Source organism: Ambystoma mexicanum, chromosome 3q, assembly GCF_040938575.1.
Source record: "Ambystoma mexicanum isolate Mex_15411 chromosome 3q, UKY_AmexF1_1, whole genome shotgun sequence".
Lineage (NCBI taxonomy): Eukaryota > Metazoa > Chordata > Amphibia > Caudata > Ambystomatidae > Ambystoma > Ambystoma mexicanum.
In genome coordinates, this window is record NC_090926.1 from 1074563512 (window position 1) to 1074584392 (window position 20881).

Consider the following 20881-nt stretch of genomic DNA (forward strand, 5'->3'; position numbering starts at 1 on the left):
GAGTGGTATCCGAGAACCGCAGTGTTATTTGCTGTCAGACACGACGAGCTGAAACAGAAGAACCGCTGAATTGAAGTTTGCCCACTGCTGCCGCTGATCTTCCCATTGCAGAGCAGGAGTCCCCAGACGTTCTCCCGCTTGTCCCCATGACTGAGGCTCAGGAACACCAGGATCTGCAGAGCTGTACAGGAACAGGCGCCAGCTGGAACCATTTCTTCTAACCAGAGGTACTGTAAAGTCTAGGAGAACTTCCCTCTTGTTGTGTAGCCTTGTTTGCTCTCAGTTGAGACCTGTCTTGGTTACCTTGCAGAGTTGCTAAAGCTTTGCCCCTCACAAGCCTCCCAGCTTGTGGCCCTTCAAGTGTTCCATTTTCAACAACATTTTCTAAAAGCTTTATTCAAGACTTTTTACCTACCTGCAAAAGAAGATCTTCAGCTACCCTTGACATTGTGCAATTAACATTGGCAGTCCTGGCTCCCTGAGAAACTCCTCTTTACCTCTGATGTTGTGCTTTGGCATTCCCCCAGGAAAGGGTTCATTTACTCTGCATTAGTCGGTATTAAAAGTACTTACCAGCTTGTGAATTATTTGTTAACCTTTGTTTTATTCCTCTATTCTATCTTTTACACCAAACTCAGTATTGCTCTAAATGTACCAGTGATAAATCAATGTCCACAGTGTCCTAGCTATTTAAGTCACCTGAGGGTGTAGAAAGTGTGTGTAATCCCCAATAGGTATCATCTGACTTAGAGAAACATAATGTGTTTTGAAGTGCATTATAATTGTTGCATATATTGCTCCCTTCTGAAGAAGGCTTATACAACTGACTGTGAAATAAATTAATAATGGTTTTATCAAGAAACTTTGAGTGTAAGTGTTTATTTGAATAACTGCTAGTGTGAAACTCTGTCAGAACATTACTGCTCACATTGACCCCTCTTGAGATAAGCCTGGCTGCTCAGCCATACTACCAACCTGTGTAGTTCAGACTTATACCAAAGTTTGGGTCCATATTGCCAGGAGGTCAAGGTTATTGTAGTGCACCCCTGGTACTGCATACAATCTTGCCTAACGCTCTTATTCTGTTATACTGAGTAGGTCATCTTTCTTCTCTCATTCCCTTTTAAACAGTGTCCCCCAAAGTTCTGTTCTTGCTCTACTTCTCTTCTTCATCCATAGTATCCCTCTTTCTTCGCTTATCTCGTCTTTCAATCTATCCTGTTATTTTTACGCCGAAGATTCAGAAATGTTCTTTTCTGAGTTCTCCGGCACAAGATTTCTCTTAATGCACACAACTGTTTTCTTATCCACAATCTCTGTCATGCCTGTCACTTTGTCCTTCCAAGCATCTAAATTTCTCATCTCTGCCCTAATGTTCTCCAGAATCGATTACTGTTCCTGTCTCTTTGTTAGCCTCCCAGCTAAAACTCTGCAATTCGTCTTCTCTTCTGCCTCCCTCCTCGTGCTTCGATCTCCTCCTCACCCTTACCTGCCTCTATTTTACCATTTGAATTTTGGCTTCTGTTGTATTTATTCTCTACTGTCTTCAAATGCCTTCATGGTCTTGCTCCTTCCTATCTTTCATCCTTATTTTTTTTTAGTCCCCCACGCGCACCCTACGCTCGCCATCTACCTTTCACCATGTTGTTCCCAAACCCACCTGTGCATCTTTGCGATTTCTCCAATTTTCTCTACTTGCCCCATTTCATTGGAATTCTTTTCCCCTTTCTATCCGCTCCTTCTCTACCTGCCACATTTTCCACCTTAAAACTAATCTTCTGTCTCCTCTGTCTGACCCCAAATATTTAATTTGTACTGCCACCATTTGCATTGGCGTTTTTGAACCATTCTCTATTATGTGAAATGCTTTGACGAAAGCACTATATAAATCCCAATAAATACAAAATACAAATACTCTATAAAAAAATAACAATCAGATCCACTGTCATTAAAAACATTTATTCACTGTTCCTCCAACATCGCAGTAGATACCAATAGAATCACCCCATACCCTGAGTTGCATAAAATGTCCAGATCCAGCCAATCCAACAGCCGCAGTCAGGCACCCTCGGTGGCAGATTACGTCTGTGCTCAGATAGAGAGCTGGTCCAGGCAGAGATACAGCAGTCATTTCTACTAAGTGAAGGCCCACTTTTAAAACAGTGCACCAATTCCACTTATCCACTCAAGTTCATAAAAATGACCGAGTAAGTTGAACCTTTCAGACCTGATGTTGCAGACCCTCCACCTTGTTTCTGCTCTTTCTTGCATGGGCAGAGTTTCCTTGGTGGTGCCCATTTGGCATTCCAGACACTTGCAGAACGAGGCTGCAGGCGAGTCTGCGTGCGAGACACATCCATCACTGGACCCATCAATTCAGATAGGACTTTCAGCAGCAATGGGCAATGCTTCATTCTCCTCTGTAAGGCTTCGCTCCAGCTGGTCACGTTTCCACTGAAGTGATTTCTCATATTTGGTTTTAAACAGTAAGCCATGACCTGATAAGAGAGAATTGGATTAATTTATCACTCACCGGTTAATCTGAATACAAACCAGACAAATGTAAGCCACAACAGCAATGACCATTTCTGCCCCTTTACTTTAGCAGACTAGCCAACCATACTCTAAAGTTATCCCCTCCTAGCATAACAGCCAGCATGCATCAAAACAATCCAGGTCAGTCAAGTATGCATCACTGCCAGCTCTCTTCACAAAAGAGCCAAGCATAGGGGGCAGCCATCCCATAGCAACCAAGCACCTCCCCGCATGGCTGCCAATTATGCAAACTAGCTCTGACCGCAGAGGGCGGGAAAGCATGCACCACTAGCATCTGCATCAGGTCTGTCCTCTACAGATCATTATGCGTTACAACCTCTCCCCAGAGTCTGGCAGAATTGCAGAACACATTGCTTTGATAAACACGATTTGTTAAATGACATACTAGCAAGATTCCTTCAGAAAAAGCATAAAAAAGACAGATGTCTAGAAAGAGAAGGGACTGCCAACAGGCTCTGCACCAACACGGCTATCACATTTGATTTTCTTGCATATGTGATACCAATGCTAGAGAACTGTTATTACAGGTAAGCAACTTTATCTGCTGCAGAGATCCTCCACAAATAAGCATGCTGTAGAAATAATGGCAAGCTAGGAGAGTGACCTGTAAGGTGGGGCTTGAGGGCCAACCACAACTCGCTCTATATAGGCTTTCGAGTGCTGCCTGGACCACATGTGAATTAGTTATGCCATATATGAATGGGCTACTAAGTTGCTGCCTTGCAGATTTCAACCCGAGTAATACTGGCAAAAAGATGTGGCTGCTGTTTTTCCCCTGGTCTAAAAACCCCATATCTTACTCCCAGATCTTTGGTTCAAATAATATTGAAGAGCCGTCTTCACACCAACGTCTGCATAGACAGTAAGAGAACAGCCAGATGCTGTAACAAAGAAATGCAAATCAGATAATTCCAAACCTCCTCACTCTATGGACAAATGTAAAGGCTACTGAGAAGTGCATTTATTACAAAGTTTATTTAAGGTCACTCCTAGCATAGGCTCAAAGGGAGGCTGCATTCATTCTGAGAGAATGCCATCCCCTTCTTAGCTTGGCCCACTTTACAGCTAAAGAAATAGCTCAGCAAGTTGAACTCAAACCTCCCTACAGATCAGTGTAAAACCTGCAGTCACAGGTTCGAATCCTGATGGGGCGGAGTCATCGCTTCAACCATGGAAGGATAATTGAGAGAGTACCATTAAATTAGACAACTAGTATTACAGTGGTCAGAATTGATATGTATGGGCGCGTTAGAAATGCCATATCATTAGTGTTTCAAGGCGCAAGGGAGGAGAACAAGGGAGGACGGACAACAATCCTAGGCCAGGTGTCATTCAGATTGCGCAAGTGCATGGGAAGGGGGCAGGGAACAGTGCAGTACCTGGGAAGTGCAGTACATGGGAAGGATGATAACAATAGTAAGTAACGGCCAACAAGTGGCAAGTGCGAGGGTAAGTGTATATATCAGGTGCCAAGGGCTGGTAGGGGAACTGTAGGGATACAGAAACAGTCCCCAAGTGCGGTGGATGCCAGGTGGGCAGTGTGGTGTGTGACGCAGGCAGGGAGGGACCTGGGCCCAAGATCAGAGGGTGTCCAGGTAGCCAGTGCAGCTCCGGTTACAGCCAGGAGAGGAGGAGAAAAGGCAGAAGCGAAGAGAAAGGTTTTGAGGTGCTTCCGGAACCAGAGATGGTTCTCCTCAAGTTTAAGGGAGGCAGGAAGGCTGTTCCAGAGGGAGGCACCAGCTGAAGAAAGATCGACCACCAACTTGTTGCTTGGAGAAGCGACTGACCCTGAGGGAGTTGGAGGCGGATGAGTGAAGAGCTTGAGAAGGAAGATATTTAGGAAGAGAGAGTTGAAGGTATTGAGACCCCAGGCCCCAGAAGGCCTTGTGGACGATGCAGAGGGTTTCGAACTTAATCCTCGCAGCCACTGGGAGCCAGTGCAGAGATTTCAGTCCTGGAGAGATATGAACCCTGGTCTTGAGGCCAAGGACAAGTCTTGCAGTCCTGTTCTGGATAAGTTGCAGAGGGCCGAGAGTTGAAGCAGGCAGATTTAGAAAGAGGCTGTTGCAATAGTCCAGCCTAGAGAGAACCAGAGCTCTGGAGACAGTGAGCTTCTGGGGGAAGGAGGAGGAAAGGAAGAATACCTCTGAGGAGGTGCAGATGGTAGGGTGACTTTTTAGAGACGTCATAGATGTGAGGAGAGAAGGAGAATGTGGAGTAGAAGATGACCAAGGTTTTTAGCTTTGCAGGTGGGAGCAGGAAGAGGGCCAAGAGAGGCCGGCCAGAGAGATACAGGGAAGGAGGGAGCGGGTGTGCCGATGAGGAGAATCTTAGTCTTACTGGCATTAAGGCAGAGGTCATTGGTGGCACACCACTAATGGATAGCGGACAGGCAGACATAGATGAGGGAAGGAGAGGATGAGGCCGAGGGTAGCCTGAAAATGAGCTGGGTATCATCCGCATAGCACTGAAAGTTGGGGCAGAGAGCAGCGATGCTGTGGGCAAGGAGTGCCAGGTATTGGTTGAACAGCCAGGGAGAGAGGTTAGACCCCTGGCGGACACCACAGGTAGAGAAAAAGAGCAGAGAGGAAGGACCCCAGTTGGACCTGGGAGGGTCGGTTAGAGAGGAAAGAAGTCAGCCATGCCAGAGCCTGACCAGTGATACCAGGTTATCACGGAGACGGTTACGCAGGATGGCATGGTTGACAGTGTCAAAGGCAGAATTGCAAGGGATTGCCATGAAGCCATGTATAGAACTGATATTATTCAAACTCTTATGAAGTCCTCCCATTAAACCAACAATTGAAAGGATTTTGAAGCAAGGGGTCTGTGAATGGCAGTTGCTTTATGTGGAAATCATACAAGGTTCGCCCTTACTTAATTTCTCATATGGCAGAAAAATGTATATCATATTTAAAACTTTAAAATAATATTGCAAGGCAAGTGCCAATACGAAAAGTAGGACAATGGCACTATTCCTGGGGTCATGATCTTCCCACCACCCCACTCCCCTGATCTCGAAGTGCCGAACCTACAAACATGCACCAGATGTGTAGCTTTGAGAGCAAATCTGTTCTTCACAAAGATCCAGCGAAGTAGTACACATCAGTGTTGAAAGTTTGGATAGCGAGTGTTGGAGTACGAAGGTGGATGGACACTGAGCGCAAGCACGAGAGCCGAAGAGTCATGCGAGGCAGACGACTGCTGGGGAAAATCAGGGTGTTCAAAGGGGATCAGATTTGGATTTATTTTCCAACTTCTGAGTTAAGGGAGTGTTTGTACAACACCCTGTTGAGGGCTGTACAACCACTAACCCAAGGTTGGGGCAAAAATACCCCACCCCAAAAGAAAGGCAAACCTTTCTTAAAGCTATGTAACATGGCAGCATAAAGTGAAAAAAGAAATGTCATTGAGGACTCAGTTTACCCCTATAGTTAAATATGTGCTCACTACCAAAGTAGAGGTACACAACGTACTTTGACGGAAGCCGGGGGTTGTGAGGGGGTAGACAATCTAGCACATTTCAAAATAGCTAGAGCCTGCACAAAAGCTTTAGGTTGTCCTACTCCCATGTAGTATTGTAGGTCCACTATTTTGTGTTAGGCACACAGCATGTAAAGAAAAGTGCTGGGAAGAGAAGGGAGCACAACATCAAAAAACTGTTAAAATGGCTGTCAGGGCAGCTTTTCTAAGGTCCACCTAAGTAAGACTATCCCCTTTGGGCAATACAGACACTCCGACTCTTAGTATAGGCCTGTACTACTCAAGGTACTGGTAGGTGGCAGAGCAGCCATGCTTATCTTAGGAGGGAGGTAGGGGTGTAGTACGGTATCAAGAACTTGACACAAAGGCCAAAGAAACACTTACATACTTTAGAGTTATATGAAAATAATGGTTTATTCTAAATATACACAAGGTAAAGATAAATCTTTAAAACACCACTGTTAGAATAACGTTGAATATTCTGTTTGAAGAATAAAATGAAGTTACGGTCCTACATAAGCAGGTAAGCATATTACAGAGCATATAGTTACTTTTTAGAATGCAATCAACAATTCAAAGGTAAGTAAGAACTTAGCAATTACTTTTCAGAATGACGTTCTGCAATTCAAAGTAAGAAAAATAACTTTAGTTACAGGTCAGACAACAGGTAAGCCCCAGCCAAAATGCATTTTCTCCCTCCGCTCCAATAGTCCATGCCCACCATCACCAGGAAATGCCAACGACAGCACCCCTCCTCTAAAACAACAGACTGTGCATTGTAGCAAACTTACCCACATCAGCCTCAAGTCCATCAGCACCCCCTTGCCATCCACAACACAAAAGTTGATGCTCGCCAATGTCCCCTCGGCTATCACCCATGCAGCAGACATCACCGACCTCATCACCACACACGACCTTGATGCTAATCACCAAGACCTGGCTGACACCCAGATCCTTGATGTCCCCCCCCCCCCAACCGACGGCTACAGCATCAAACACAGAGACCGACCTAACAAGACAGCCAGACTCGCAGTCATATACACAACCTCATGCCCCTGCACCAGACTTGACTTTGACACCATTGGCTCCTACAAGTCCTCTCCTGCCACTTCCCTCTCTCCCCGGTGGACGAAGACAACTTACATCTCATCTACAGACCACCCAAACCAAACACCACCTTCATCTGAGACTTCACCGACCTGGTCAGCAACATGTCCTTCACGCACGCCAACATCCTCTTCCTAGGCTACTTCAACCTCCCAGGCAACAAGGCCACCAAAACGATGAAGGAAGCTGCCTTCTCGACACCCTCCGCCTCACACAGCATTTAAAAGACCCAAAGCAAGCTAAAGGTAACATCCTCGACCTAATCATCATCACACTGCCTTCCCTCTGCTACAGCTTTCCTCTATCACTTGACTCCTATGACCAACTAGCCAACTCTTTCAACATCCTGCACACCATCCCAGCAGAAATTCATCAGACAAAACGAAATCCATCAGACAAAACCTCAGGTCGTTCAAGAGCTTCCTGTGTAAGCCTTCACAGAAGACCATGCCAACCTCCACCTCTCATGCACTGAAAACCTAAATCCAAATCCCAATGCCACTAGCTCATCCTCCATCGACGGACATGTGCCTCTGAAACAACGCACCGGCAAACCTAAACCGTCAGCACCCTAGTACAGACAAGAACTCAACCTCGGAAAGAAAAGTCATCCGGAAACCCGAGAAACCCTGGAGCCGCTCCAGGAGGGCATCCGACCTGGCGCTCCTCAAGAACTCCGAGCAACCCGCCGACAACTAATCAACACAGCCAAGGCCTTCTGTCAGAACACCATAGCAGAATCCGACAACAAAAGCAGAGCCCTCTTCAAAGTGGTTAAGCACTGTGTCAAAACCCACTACCCGGCCCTGCAATACCACACTCTTTCGAACAATCCACTGCCATGAACACCATCTACATCGAAAAAATTGGTTTCCCCTACACTTAGACACCAGCTCTGCATCCACAGATCCACCTCACGTCCCTCCTCGTGAAATCTCCACACCCTGGACAGCATTCAAGACACTACAGAGCACCTGGTAGAAACCCTGCCCATCCTCAAAGACTCATCGTATACAGAGGACATCCTCAAGAACCTGCCCACAGAAGCTCTCCTTCCCTACCTGGAGATCATCAACAGTTCCCCAACTCAAGGCACATTCCCATCGACCCTAAAGATAGGATAAAATCCTCCCTCTACTAAAGAAATCCACTCTGGATCCCAACAACCTAGGTAACTTTTGACCCATCATCCATCTTCCCTTCCTAGGTAAGATCATCAAGAAAGCAGTAGCCGTGCAACTGCAGCAACACATCAACACCAACAATCTCATCCAAACCAACCAATCCGGCGTCAGCTCCAAATGCAGCACGGATACGGCAAGCATACAGGTGGTCGATGGTGCCCTCAACATCCTCAACGATGGCCACCCTTGCCTCCTGGTTCTACACAGTAGAGCACCATGCGCTCACAGACAACCCTCATTGGTGCATGGGGATCAGCAACCTTGTCCTACGCCAGTTCAAGTCCTAACTCGTCAGCCAGGAGTTTGTTCAGATAGACTCATCTTGATCTCATCTAGATTGCAAATGCTACCCGTCACCTGTGGAGTCCCGCAGGGTTCCATCCTCTACTCAGAGATCTTCAATTTATACATGGAGCTGCTGGGAGCCCTCCTAGCCACACACAACATCCACAAATACACCAATGACACACACCATACCTCAACATCGACTTAAATCAAGGACATCCACAGGCTCCAAACCTGCCTCTCGCTGATCCAGCTCTGGATGTCCAGTGCATACTTGAAGGTCAATCCCTCCAAGACCGAATTCCTACTCCTCACCAACAACACCGAACACCCAGACATAAGGACATGGCTATCAACGATTAACTCGGAGGCCTTCACAGGTAAGCCCCAGCCAACATGCATTTTCTCCCTCCGCCCCAATAGTCCATGCCCACCACAAGTTACTCTCTTACCTGGTAACATTCTTTTTATGGGATGGTCCGACAACGTATTCCATATCTATGACATATCGATGACAATGATCACCACAGCTGTGCTGTTTTGGAAAATCTTCGGCGTCTGCGTCCTGCGTCGATGACGTCTATACGCGCCCTCGAGGACCTCCTCCGACGGCTGACGCCACTGGATGTTATAAGTAGGACGCACGTAGCCTCAGTTGTAGTTTTTTCCCAAAACGTGTGCCACGAGTCTTCTGCCAGTCTGACACACAAAGCCTTGCGGAAACGTAAGCTGCAATCGCATAAGAAATTCTGTAGCGGGGAAGGTAGGGAGGGAGCGATATGGAATAAGTCGTCGGACCATCCCATCGAAAGAACGTTACCAGGTAAGAGAGTAACTTGTTCTTCAAGGGGATTGGGTCCTCCAACGTATTCCATATCTATGACAGACTTCCAAAGCAGTACTAATGCAAAGGGGTGGGAAAAGAATTTAGAAAACAGAAATTTAGCACGCCCAATCAAATTGCTGAGTAAAGGACCGCCTTGCCAAAGGCCAGATCCTGCCCCCGGATGGAATCGAGGGTATAGTGACGTACAAAAGTATATACCGAAGCCCAGGTGGCTGCATCACAGATGTTTCGAATAGGAACACCCCTCTGCAGGGCAGTAGAGGCAGCCATACCCCTGGTAGAATGGGCCGGTAAGCCGACCGGTGGGTCCTTACCCGCCAAGCGGCAACATTCAGATAGCCAAAATAATCCAGCGAGACAGTCTGTTTCGTCACAGCCTGTCCCAAACGCTTACCAGCGTAACCAATGAAGAGCTGATCGTCCACTCTGACCCGGGACATGCGTGAAATATAAAAGCTTAACGCTTTCCTAGGATCAAGCCTATGGAGCCTCTCCTCTTCCTTACCAGGATGTGGAGGAGGATAAAATGCCGGAAGAACAACCTTCTGGCCTAAATGAAATTCCGACACCACCTTCGGAAGAAAAGAAGGAAGGTGGTTGGAAACTGAGCACAAGCAGGAGAGCCGAAGAGTCATGCAAGGCAGACGACCGCTGGGGAAAATCGAACTCTAAGGACAAACTCGAAGGACAACCCTGTCCTTCTGAAACACAGTGAAGGGTGGCTTAACTGAAAGTGCCTGTAACTCACTCAGCGAGCGAAAGTGACCGCAACTAAAAATACAGTTTTAAAAGTTAACAGTCTCAAAGGGCATGAATGCAAAGGCTGAAACGGAGTACCCATCAGAAACTTGAGAACAAGGTTCAAATCCCAACAGGGCACCTGGAAAGGTAACGGAGGGAACACATTAGTGAGCCCTTTCAGAAACTGAGAAATTAAAGGAATTTTAAAATAGGAACACTCTTCAGACGAGCTCTTAAATATGGACAGCGCCGCCAGGTAACCTTTAATGGTACCCACTTGAAGGCCCCTGTGGGCCAAAGAAAGCAAAAAAGACAGAACCATGGGAATTTCACATGCAAAAGGATCCACATTCTTAACCCTGCACCAGTCGCAGAACTTTCTCCAACGGCAACGGTACAGGGACTTTGTTGCAGGCCTTCTGGCCGAAAGCAACACCTCCATCACGTCTTCAGGGAGGTCCCAATCCTTATACCTCAACCTTTCAGAAACCAAGCGTGAAGGTTGAGGGACCTGACCTCTGGATGGAGAACCTAACCCCCTCCCGTGAGAGCAGATCGTCTCGGTAGGGAAGACGACGTGGAGGGCAGATGGACAAATTGAGAAGGTCCGGGTACCACATCCTCCGAGCCCACACTGGAGCAATGAGGATCATGCAGGAACCGAACCTCAGTAACCTCCACAGTACTTGCGGGATGACGGGGACTGGAGGAAACGCGTACAGCAGTGGGAATGACCACTCCACCACGAACGCGTCTCCTAAGGCTCTGTTTGGAGGAAATTCCCACAAGCAGAATCTCTCGCACTTCCGGTTGACACTGGAGGCGAAAAGATCCACTTGAGGGGTCCCCCAAAGGGCGAAGATCTCCAGGAGAATCTCCTGAGCCAACTCCCACTCGTGAGAGATTGTGCTCTGCCTGCTCAGAGCGTCTGCCGTCTCGTTTTCGTCTCCTGCCAGATGAACTGTCGAGATCGAAACTTCCTGCTGGATTGCCCAGAACCAGAGCTGCATCGCCTCCCTGCACAGAGGAAGTGACCCTGCCACCCCTCCCCCCTTTTTTTGAGGTAGTGCATGGCCACCGTGTTGTCAGTCAGGATCAGGACAATCTTTCCTCGCACAGTCGGCAGAAAAGCCTTCAGGGCTAGCCCGACGGCCCTCAGCTCCAACAGATTGATATGGAGTCTGGACTCCGACGAAGACCAACGACTGCCGACTGTCAACTCGTTGGCATGAGCTCCCCATCCCGTGATGGATGCCTCCGTCACGATCGTCACCTCCAGCCAGGGCAGGCAAAATGGAGCCCCCCTCATCAGATTGCCTTCGTCAGCCCACCACAGAATGTCCTGGGCGACCGAGGACGGCACCTGAACCGGGTCCGACATCCTGCCGGAGGACTGAGACCACTGGAGCTTGAGTGCCAATTGCAAAGATCTCATCCGCAACCTGGCCTCTGGCACCAGAAGAATGCAAGATGCCATGAGGCTGAGCAGTCTAAAGAACTCGAACGCTGGGAGACTCTGGGCAAGTTGAAACTTGTGCACCATCTGCTAAATGTAATGAGCCCTCACCTGGGGAGGAAACCACTGCCCCAGGGACGTGTCGAGCACTGCTCCGATGTACTGGAGCCTCTGAGTTGGTGTCAAATGGGACTTCTTCAAGTTGAGGGAGAAGCCCAGCTTGTGGAGGGAGTGGCAGGTGACCGACAGATGATCCTGGACTTGCTTGGGAGAGCGCGCCCTGATCAACCAATCGTCCAGGTAGGGGTAGATGTGAATCCCCCCTTTCCTGAGGTGCACTGCCACCACTACCATGAGCTTGGTGAAGACCCTCCGGGCAGAGGTCAATCCGAACGGCAGGATCCGAAACTGAAAGTGCGAGTCACCAACCGCGAACCTCAGGTACTTCTTGTGCTTTGGATGGATCGGCACATGAAAATAAGCGTCCTTGAGGTCGAGAGACACCAACCAGTCCTGAAGTTGAAGGGCCTGGAGGACTTGAGAGAGAGTAACCATCTTGAACTTGTCCTTCCTGAGGAGTTTGTTCAAACCGCGCAAGTACATAATGGGTCTCACTCCCCCGTCTTTCTTGGAAATCAAAAAACAAGGGGAATACCATCCCTTGTTCCTCTCCGCTACAGGCACCAGTTCTATGGTGCCTTTCTCCAGCAGGTATTGAATTTCATGCGCAAGGAGCGGATCCGGACTCTTCAAAGAGATTCCCCGGTGGATTGTCTTGAGGCCTCTGCCGGAAAGGAAGACAGTAGCCGTGGGTTATGATCTACAGAACCCACACATATGAAGTAATGGCGCGCCACTGTGCAAGATGCTACGCCAGCCTTCCCCCAACCGGCGAACCATGGGACATGGCCTCATGACTGAGCTGAAGCGGCTGCAGCTTTGCCTGATGGCAAAGAGGCAACAGCCCGAGCGGCATTGGCACCTCGAGTACCTTGTTTTCCACCCATGGCACTCCTACGGTGGCCCATTTGACTGGCAGCTCCTCTCGCTTTACCAAAGGATGAGTAATAACGAAAGGAACCTCCCCTCCATTGCTGTCCCCTAGGACGAAAAGGCAGAGGTTGTCTAACTGCAGCGCCCAACGACTTCGCTGCAGCCTTTGAGGTCTGCAGCCTCTCAAGGCTCTCGTCAGCCTTGCTGCCAAAAAGATGTTCCCCGTCAAAGGGCATGTTGAGGAGCTGGGTCTGCACATCAGGAGCAAACCCTGACTTCGGCAACCACGCAAATCTGCGTATCACGGTGCTCGCCGCCATGGACCGGCTGACGCAATCTGCCATGTCCAGACCCGACTGAACGGCCTCACACATGGCATCCTTGCCATCCTGAACCATGGCAGCAAGGAAACCATCCCGTTTGTCCCCTTCGGGAATATGTTCAGCTGCCAAGGAAACAGTTCCACAGAGTGTGCATGAAACGTGACAAGGCACATATGGAGTTGGCCGCCTGAAGCGCCATACCCCCTGCAGAAAACACTTTCTTCGCCCAGCCGTCAAAACGCTTGTCGTCCCTATCAGGAGGGATGGTAGGGTACGACGCCTGCTTTGCCGGGGCCGTAGCCGCCTGCACCACCAAACTCTCCGGAGTAGGGTGATTGGACAAGTAGCAGGGGTCGCTACTGGATGGGCGGCATTTTCGCGGCAAAGACTTGCCCACTGCCAGGAGACTCTCCGGAGCAGTCCAAGCTGCCGCCACCCTCCTCTGTAGAGCCATATGAAACGGCAGTACCGGGTCAGTTGGTGGACCAAGGTCGAGGATATCCGTAAGGTCATCCTGAACAAACTCCCCCGGGGGAGAAGACCATCGGCATGAGTGCCAGGCTCAGGCCTACAAAACTCCACCTCCGGAGAGGTATCCAGCACACTAGCATCATGCAGGGACTGCCTCAGGTCCTCAAATTGGCTATGGCCCGAGTGAATCACATCTGGCACCGTGTCAGGCACCATGCCATCATCAGAGCCCTCATCCACCTCTGAAATGAACTCCAGATGTCGGTAAGAAGGCACAGAACTTGAACCAAAGCCATGCTTGACCTTGGCCAGAGCCTTTCTAGGTGGTTCCCCCGTCGACACAGCCTCGAAAGGCGTCGAGTGAATCGGTGCTGGCGTCGAGAGAATCAGCATAGACGACAGAAGCGGCGCCGACAGCATTGACGGCGTCGACACAGGCCTCGAAGGCATAGCCCCGAGCGTGTCCTTCGACATCCTGGGCGCCGACGACTTCCTCAGAGGTGGAGCCTCAAGAAAGTCCATCGACGACCTCGGCGCCACAGGCGTCGATGTCTTCTTCGAAGACTTCACAGATTCACACGGTCTCGAGCGCGTCGAGGACCGGGACCTGGAACAGGCATGACGAGAACGATTCCCCTTGTCCGAGCGGGACCTCTCTCGCGAATCGTGCCGACCACCCGAGCCCAAAGGCGTACGAGCGTTGTCTCTCGACCGAACACGACCGACCCCACTCGGAGGCGCGGATGGACCAGTGCCCTGCGATTCAAGAATCGCTAACATTTTCTTCCCGAAGGAAGCCCATTCCTCCGGTGTCGCATGCTTGGTGGGATAAGCGACCCGCCGACAGGCGGAGTCCTCAGATGAGGACGGGGAAGGCGACCGATGCCGGCGCTTCTGGGAATGCCTCGAAGAGGCAGAGGAGTGGCGGGACCGACTCCCGGAACGAGACCCACTGGACTTCCGACGACGACGCGGAGAGTCGCCCCTTGTATCGTCCGTCGAAAGCCCCGCAGACCTCGACTTCCGGGGCTTGGACACCTTACCTACCGACAACTTCTTCTTGCGCTCCTGCAAGGCTTTGGACGTGAGCGACTGGCAGTCGACACAGTCATCCGTGTCATGGGCCTCTCCGAGGCACCAGAGGCAGGCGTTGTGCGAGTCTGTCACCGACATCTTGGACCCACAGTCCCCGCATTTCTTAAAGCCCGGACGCAGGGTGGAAGACGAGGTAGACATCTACACGAAGAAATACTTCACAAACACTAAACTGGTTCGAAGAACCGAGAAACAACAGAAACTCCAAAGAGTCAAGTCGCGCCGAGATATCCCGAAGCGAACACATCATAGATATGGAATATGTCGGAAGACCCAATCCCCTCGAAGAACAAGTTACTCTTACCTGGTAACGTTCTTCCGATGGGATGGTCCGACAATGTATTCCATATCTATGACAGTAATCACCACAGCTGTGCTATTTCGGAAAATCTTTCGGCGTCTGCGTCCATGACGTCGATACGCTGTCCTTGAGGGCCCCAGTTGAGCAGACGTCACCGGATGTTATAAGTAGGATGCACAACGCCCGTAGCCTCAGTTGTAGTTTTTTTCCCCAGAATGTGTGGCACCAATCTTCTGCCAGTATGACCACAGAAATCCTTGCGGAAACGTAAGCTGCAATCGCATAAGAGATTTGGTAGCGGGGTAGGCAGGGAGGGAGCGATATGGAATATGTCGTCAGACCATCCCATCGAAAGAACGTTACCAGGTATTCCATATCTATGACAGACTCCCAAAGCAGTACCAACGTAAGGAGGTGGGAAAAGAATTTAGAATACAGAAATTTAGAATTCCCAATCATATTGCAGAGTAAAGAACCGCCTTGACAAAGGCCAGATCCTGCCCATGGATAGAATCTAGGGTGTATTGTCGTACAAAGGTATGGACCGAAGCCCAAGTGGCTGCTTCACAGATGTTACGAATAAAACACCCCTCTGCAGGGCAGTAGAGGCAGCCATACCCCTAGTAGAATGGACCCGTAAGCCAACTGGAGGGTCCTTACCCGCTAAGCGGTAACATTCAGAAATTGTCAAGATAATCCATCTAAACAAAGTCTGCTTAGTAACAGCTTGCCCCAAACGCCTTCCAGCGTAACCAATAAAGAGCTGATCGTCCACTCTGACCCGGGACATGCGAGAAATGTAGAAACTTAAAGCTCTCCTAGGATCCAACCTATGGAGCCTTTCCTCTTTCTTACCAGGATGCGGAGGAGGATAAAATGCCGGAAGAACAACCTTCTGGCTTAAATGAAATTCCGACACCACCTTCGGAAGAAAGGAAGGACGAACTCCAAGGAAAACCCTGTCCTTATGAAACACAGTGAAGGGTGGTTTAACTGAAAGTGCCTGCAACTCACTCACTCAGCGAGCGGAAGTGACCGCAACTAAAAACACAGTTTTAAGGGTTAACAGCCTCAAAGGACAAGAATGTAAAGGCTCAAATGGAGCACCCATTAGGAATTTTAGAACAAAGTTCAAATCCCAACCAGGCACCTGGAAAGGTGACGGCAGGAACACGTTAGTGAGCCCTTTGAGAAACGGAGAAATTAAAGGAATTTTGAAATAAGAACACCCCTCAGACGAGCGCTTCAAGATGGACAGCGCCGGCAGGTAACCTTTAACGGTACCCACTTGCAAGCCCTTGTGGGCTAACAAAAGCAAAAAAGACAGAACCACAGGAATGTCACATGAAAAATGATCCACATTCTTAACCCTGCACCAGTCGCAGAACTTTCTCCAACGGCAACGGTACAGGGACTTTGTTGCCGGCCGTCTGGCCGAAAGCAACACCTCCATCACGTCTTCAGGGAGGTCCCAATCCTTATACCTCAACCTTTCAGAAGCCAACCGTGAAGGTTGAGGGATCTGATCTCTAGATGGAGAACCTGACCCCCTCCCGTGAGAGCAGATCTTCTTGGTAAGGAAGACGACGTGGAGGGCAGATGGACAAGTCGAGAAGGTCCGGGTACCACGTCCTCCGGGTCCATGCCGGAGCATTGAGGATCATCCGGGAACCGAACCTCGGTGACCTCCGCAGCACTTGCGGGATGACGGGGACATGAGGAAACGCGTACAGCAGTGGGAAAGACCACTCCACCACGAACGAGTCTCCCAAGGCTCCTCTTGGAGGAAATTCCCAGGATCAGAACCTTTCACACTTCCGGTTGACACTGGAGGTGAAGAGGTCCACCTGAGGGGTCCCCCAAAGGGCGAAGATCTCCAGGAGAATCTCCTGAGCCAGCTCCCACTCGTGAGAGATCGCGCTCTGCCTGCTCAAAGTGTCCGCCGTCTCGTTTTCACTTCCGGCCAGATGAACTGCCGAGATCGAAATTTCACGCTGGATGGCCCAGAACCAGAGCTGCATCGCCTCTCTGCACAGAGGAAGTGACCCTGCCCCCCCCTACCCCCTTTTTGTTGAGGTAATGCATGGCCACTGTGTTGTCAGTCAGAATCAGGACATTCTTTCCTCGCACAGTCGGCAGAAAAGCCTTCAGGGCAAGCCTGACGGCCATCAGCTCCAACAGATTGATATGGAGTCTGAAAACCGATGGAGACAAACCACCGTCAACTTGTTGGCATGAGCACCCCATCCCGTGAGGGATGCGTCCCTCACGATCGTCACCTCCGGCCAGGGTAGCCAAAATGGAGCCTCCCTCATCAGATTGCCTTTGACGGCCCACCACAGAAGGCCCTGGGCGACCGAGGGCGGCACCTGAACAGGGTCCGACATCCAACATCCTGTCGGAGGACTGTGACCACTGCATCTTGAGAGCCCATTGCAGAGATCTCATCCGCAACCTGGCCTCTGGCACCAGAAGAATGCAGGATGCCATGAGGCCGAGCAACCTCAAGAACTCGAACGCCGGGAGAGTCTGGGCATGTTGAAACTTGTGCACCATCTGCTGAATGTGACGAGCCCTCACCTGGGGAGGAAAACACTGCCCCAGGGACGTGTCGAGCACTGCTCCGCTGTACTGGAGCTGCTGAGTTGGCATCAAGTGGGACTTCTTTAAGTTGAGGGAGAAGCCCAGCTTGTGAAGGGAGTGGCAGGTGACGGACAGATGATCCAGGACTTCCTCGGGAGAGTGTGCCCTGATCAACCAATCGTCCAGGTAGGGGTAGACGTGAATCCCCCTTTCCAGAGCTTGGTGAAGACCCTCGGGGCGGAGGTCAATCCGAACGGCAGGACCCGAAACAAAGTGCGAGTCGCCAACCACGAACCTCAGGTACTTCTTGTGCTTGGGATGGATCCGCACATGAAAATAAGCATCCTTGAGGTCGAGAGACACCAACCAGTCCTGAAGTTGAAGGGCCTGGAGGACTTGAGAAAGAGAAACCATCTTGAACTTGTCCTTCCTGAGGAGCTTGTTCAAACCGCGCAAGTCCATGATGGGACTCAATCCCCCGTCTTTCTTCGAAATCAAAAAATAATGGGAATACCATCCCTTGTTCCTCTCCGCTACAGGCACCAATTCTATGGCGCCTTTCTCCAGCAGGGATTGAATTTCCTGCGCAAGGAGCAGATCCAGACTCTTCAAAGAAGATTCCCTGGTGGATTGCCGTGAGTCCTCTGCCGGAATGGAAGACAGTAGCCATGGGCTATGATCTCCAGAACCCACACAGCTGAAGTAACGGCACGCCACTCTACAAGATGCTGCGCCAGCCTTCCACCAACCGGCGAACCATGGGACATGGCCTCATGACTGAGCTGAAGCAGCTGCAGCAGTACCTGAGGGCAAAGAGGCAACTGCCCTAGCAGCCTTGGCACCTCGAGTACTCTGTTTTCCACCTCTGGCACTCCCACGGTGGTCCCTTTGACTTGCAGCTCCTCTCGATTTACTAAAGAATGAGTAATATCAAAAGGAACCTCCCCTCCATTGCTGTCCTCTAGGACGAAAAGGCGGAGGTTGGCGAACTGCAGCGCTCAACGACTTCGCTGCAGCTTTGGAGGTCTGCAACATCTCAAGGCTCTCAGCCTTGCTGCCAAAAAGATGTTCACCGTCAAAGGGCATGTTGAGAAGTCGGGCCTGCACATCAGGTGCAAACCCCAACTTCCGCAACCACGCAAACCTGCGCATTACGGTGCTCGCCGCCATGGACCGGCTGACGCAATCTACCATGTCCAGACCCGACCGAAGGGACTCACATGGCATCCTTGCCATCCTGCACGATAGCAAGAAAACCATCCCGTTCCTCCCCTTCAGGAATATGTTCAGCCGCTAAGGAAATACAGTTCCACAGAGTGTGCGTGAAACGTGACAAGGCACATACGGAGTTGGCTGCCTGAAGGCCCATACCCCCTGAAGAAAACACCTTCGCCCAACCGTCAAAACGTTTGTCGTCCCTATCAGGAGGGATGGTAGGGTATGACGCCTGCTTTGCGGGGCCGTAGCCGCCTGCACCACCAAACTCTCCAGAGTAGGGTGCGTGGTCAAGTAGCAGGGGTTGCCACTGGCTGGGCGATATTTCTTCGGCAAGGACTTGCTCACTGCCGGGTGACTCTCCGGAGAAGTCCAAGCTGCAGCCACCCTTCTCTGCAAGGCCATATGGAATGGCAGCACCGGGTCAGTTGGTGGAACTTGGTCGAGGATATCAGTCAGGTCATCCTGCTGAAAATCCCGAGTGGGGACAGACCACCCCAGGTAATCAGTGACCCTCGACATCAGGCGCCGATATGAGGACTCGGCATGCGTGCCAGGCTCAGGCCTACCAAAGGAAAGGTGTCTAGACCACTGGCGTCGTGCAATGACTGACGCAGGTCCTCAAGTTGGCTATGACTAGAAAGGAGGTTATCAGGAACCGCTGCAGGAACCTCACCTTCCTCAGACCCCTCATCCACCTCAGAAATATAATCCGGAGGCCGGAAGGAAGGTACAGAAAAAGGAACAAAGACATGTTTAGCCTTGGCCAGAGGCTTTCTGGGGGGTTCCACCATGCCACGGGGAACCTCCGACAAAACCGCCTCGAAAGGCGTCGATGGAATCGACGTCGAGCGCGGCGTCGACATAGGCCTCGAGGGCGGAGCCCTGATCGTGTCTCTCGATAGCCTGGGCGCCGATGGCGTTGATGACTGCCTCGGGAATTGTTCGTAAGGTTATGCACGGGCTTGAATCCGGGAGCCCACGAAGAAACTGCTGCAGGTTAGTTCAACAATGAGCGAAAGGTAAGTCCAATGGGGCCAGTTACTTCACTGGCCTTGCACGCGAGTTACATAAAAAGGTGAATTGTTGCCTGTGGATATACTGAGCGTAATCTTGTGTTCTTTGTCGTTGCAGGTTTCGGGCATGGAGCTGCGAGCTGGATGCTGGCGCAGAGAGAAGAGTTCCACTAGACTCGCTTACGGAGGTAAGTTCCTTTGGTCGCGCGGGAGACTGAGGGGTTAATTAAATGCGTGCGCTTACTAATTCTGGCTTGTTTTCTCTTCTTTCATAGATCGGGTCCGAAGTGCTGGTGTGAAGAGTCTCTCCTCGATCAAGAAGAAGCAGGTGAGAGTTCCACTGGATGTCCGGATCGCGATGAAGCGGAAACAGGTAAAGGATGTACTGGATGTCTGGGTTGCGAGGAAGCAGACACAAATAAGTATCCACTGGAGATCCAGGCTGCGGTAAACGTGTGCTCGAAGCTACAGAAAGCACACGAAGCATGGGCCAGTTCTTGGGTGTGGCTTATATAGGCAGCCACGCCCAAACACTAGTGTGTGCTACACAGTTCCCTGCATTTTCTGACAGTCACACAGGCATCCATGTTGGGAGTACAGGAAGTGACTAGAAAATAAAGGCCATGCCAGAACAAGCTTATGTGAATAATGTATATGTTAAGACTTCCTCAATGTATTTTTTGCTTGCCAAGCTTTTACCCATCGAGCCCCTAATTGTGTCTTCAGCTTTTCCCCAGGTGTTTGTGCTACTGAGGTGTGGGTCCAAATGCTAGTACCCATGACAGGAAGGCACCAGTGGTGAAGGAGTGATTGCAGAAGTCGGCCAAGGCAGGAATGAGGGTGTCAATGTGGTCCTTGATGGTTTTGGAAGAACAGGGAAGGACATGTTTTTACGAGACTTTGATAGATCAGACTCATCTAGAAACTTTGTCAGGGGAGAACAGAGGAAAGAAAGAGAAAGAGGAAGGAGAGGTGGCCAAAGGGGGGCCTGAGGTAGAGGAGAGAGTATCGGGAGAAGGAGGACAGCACGAGAAGGTGGACAGGATGTCCTGGGTTTTAGAGATGAAATGAGAAGCCAGGGCCATGCAGAGGGCCTGGGAGGGGACAGGAGAAGTAGAGACGGCAGCAGGATTGGCCAGCTCCTTGCAGATTTTAAAGAGTTCGACCAAATTGTTAGATGCCGCAGAGACACGGGTTTGGATGTGGGATCTCTTCTTAGTGTGGA

The 20881-nt window shown here is 50.3% G+C and overlaps 1 protein-coding gene across 3 annotated transcripts in view; it reads right to left on the reverse strand.

The window, feature by feature from the left end:
- Positions 1-1943: 1943 nt before the first annotated feature.
- Positions 1944-20881, reverse strand: part of DUS1L (dihydrouridine synthase 1 like) — a 249797-nt gene continuing 230859 nt past the window's right edge. For all 3 annotated transcript variants that reach the window (XM_069655325.1, XM_069655324.1, XM_069655326.1), the window contains one exon: positions 1944-2498. In XM_069655325.1, the coding sequence (XP_069511426.1) occupies positions 2377-2498 (122 nt within the window). In that variant the 3' untranslated portion in view covers positions 1944-2376. The remainder of the gene's footprint in view (positions 2499-20881) is intronic.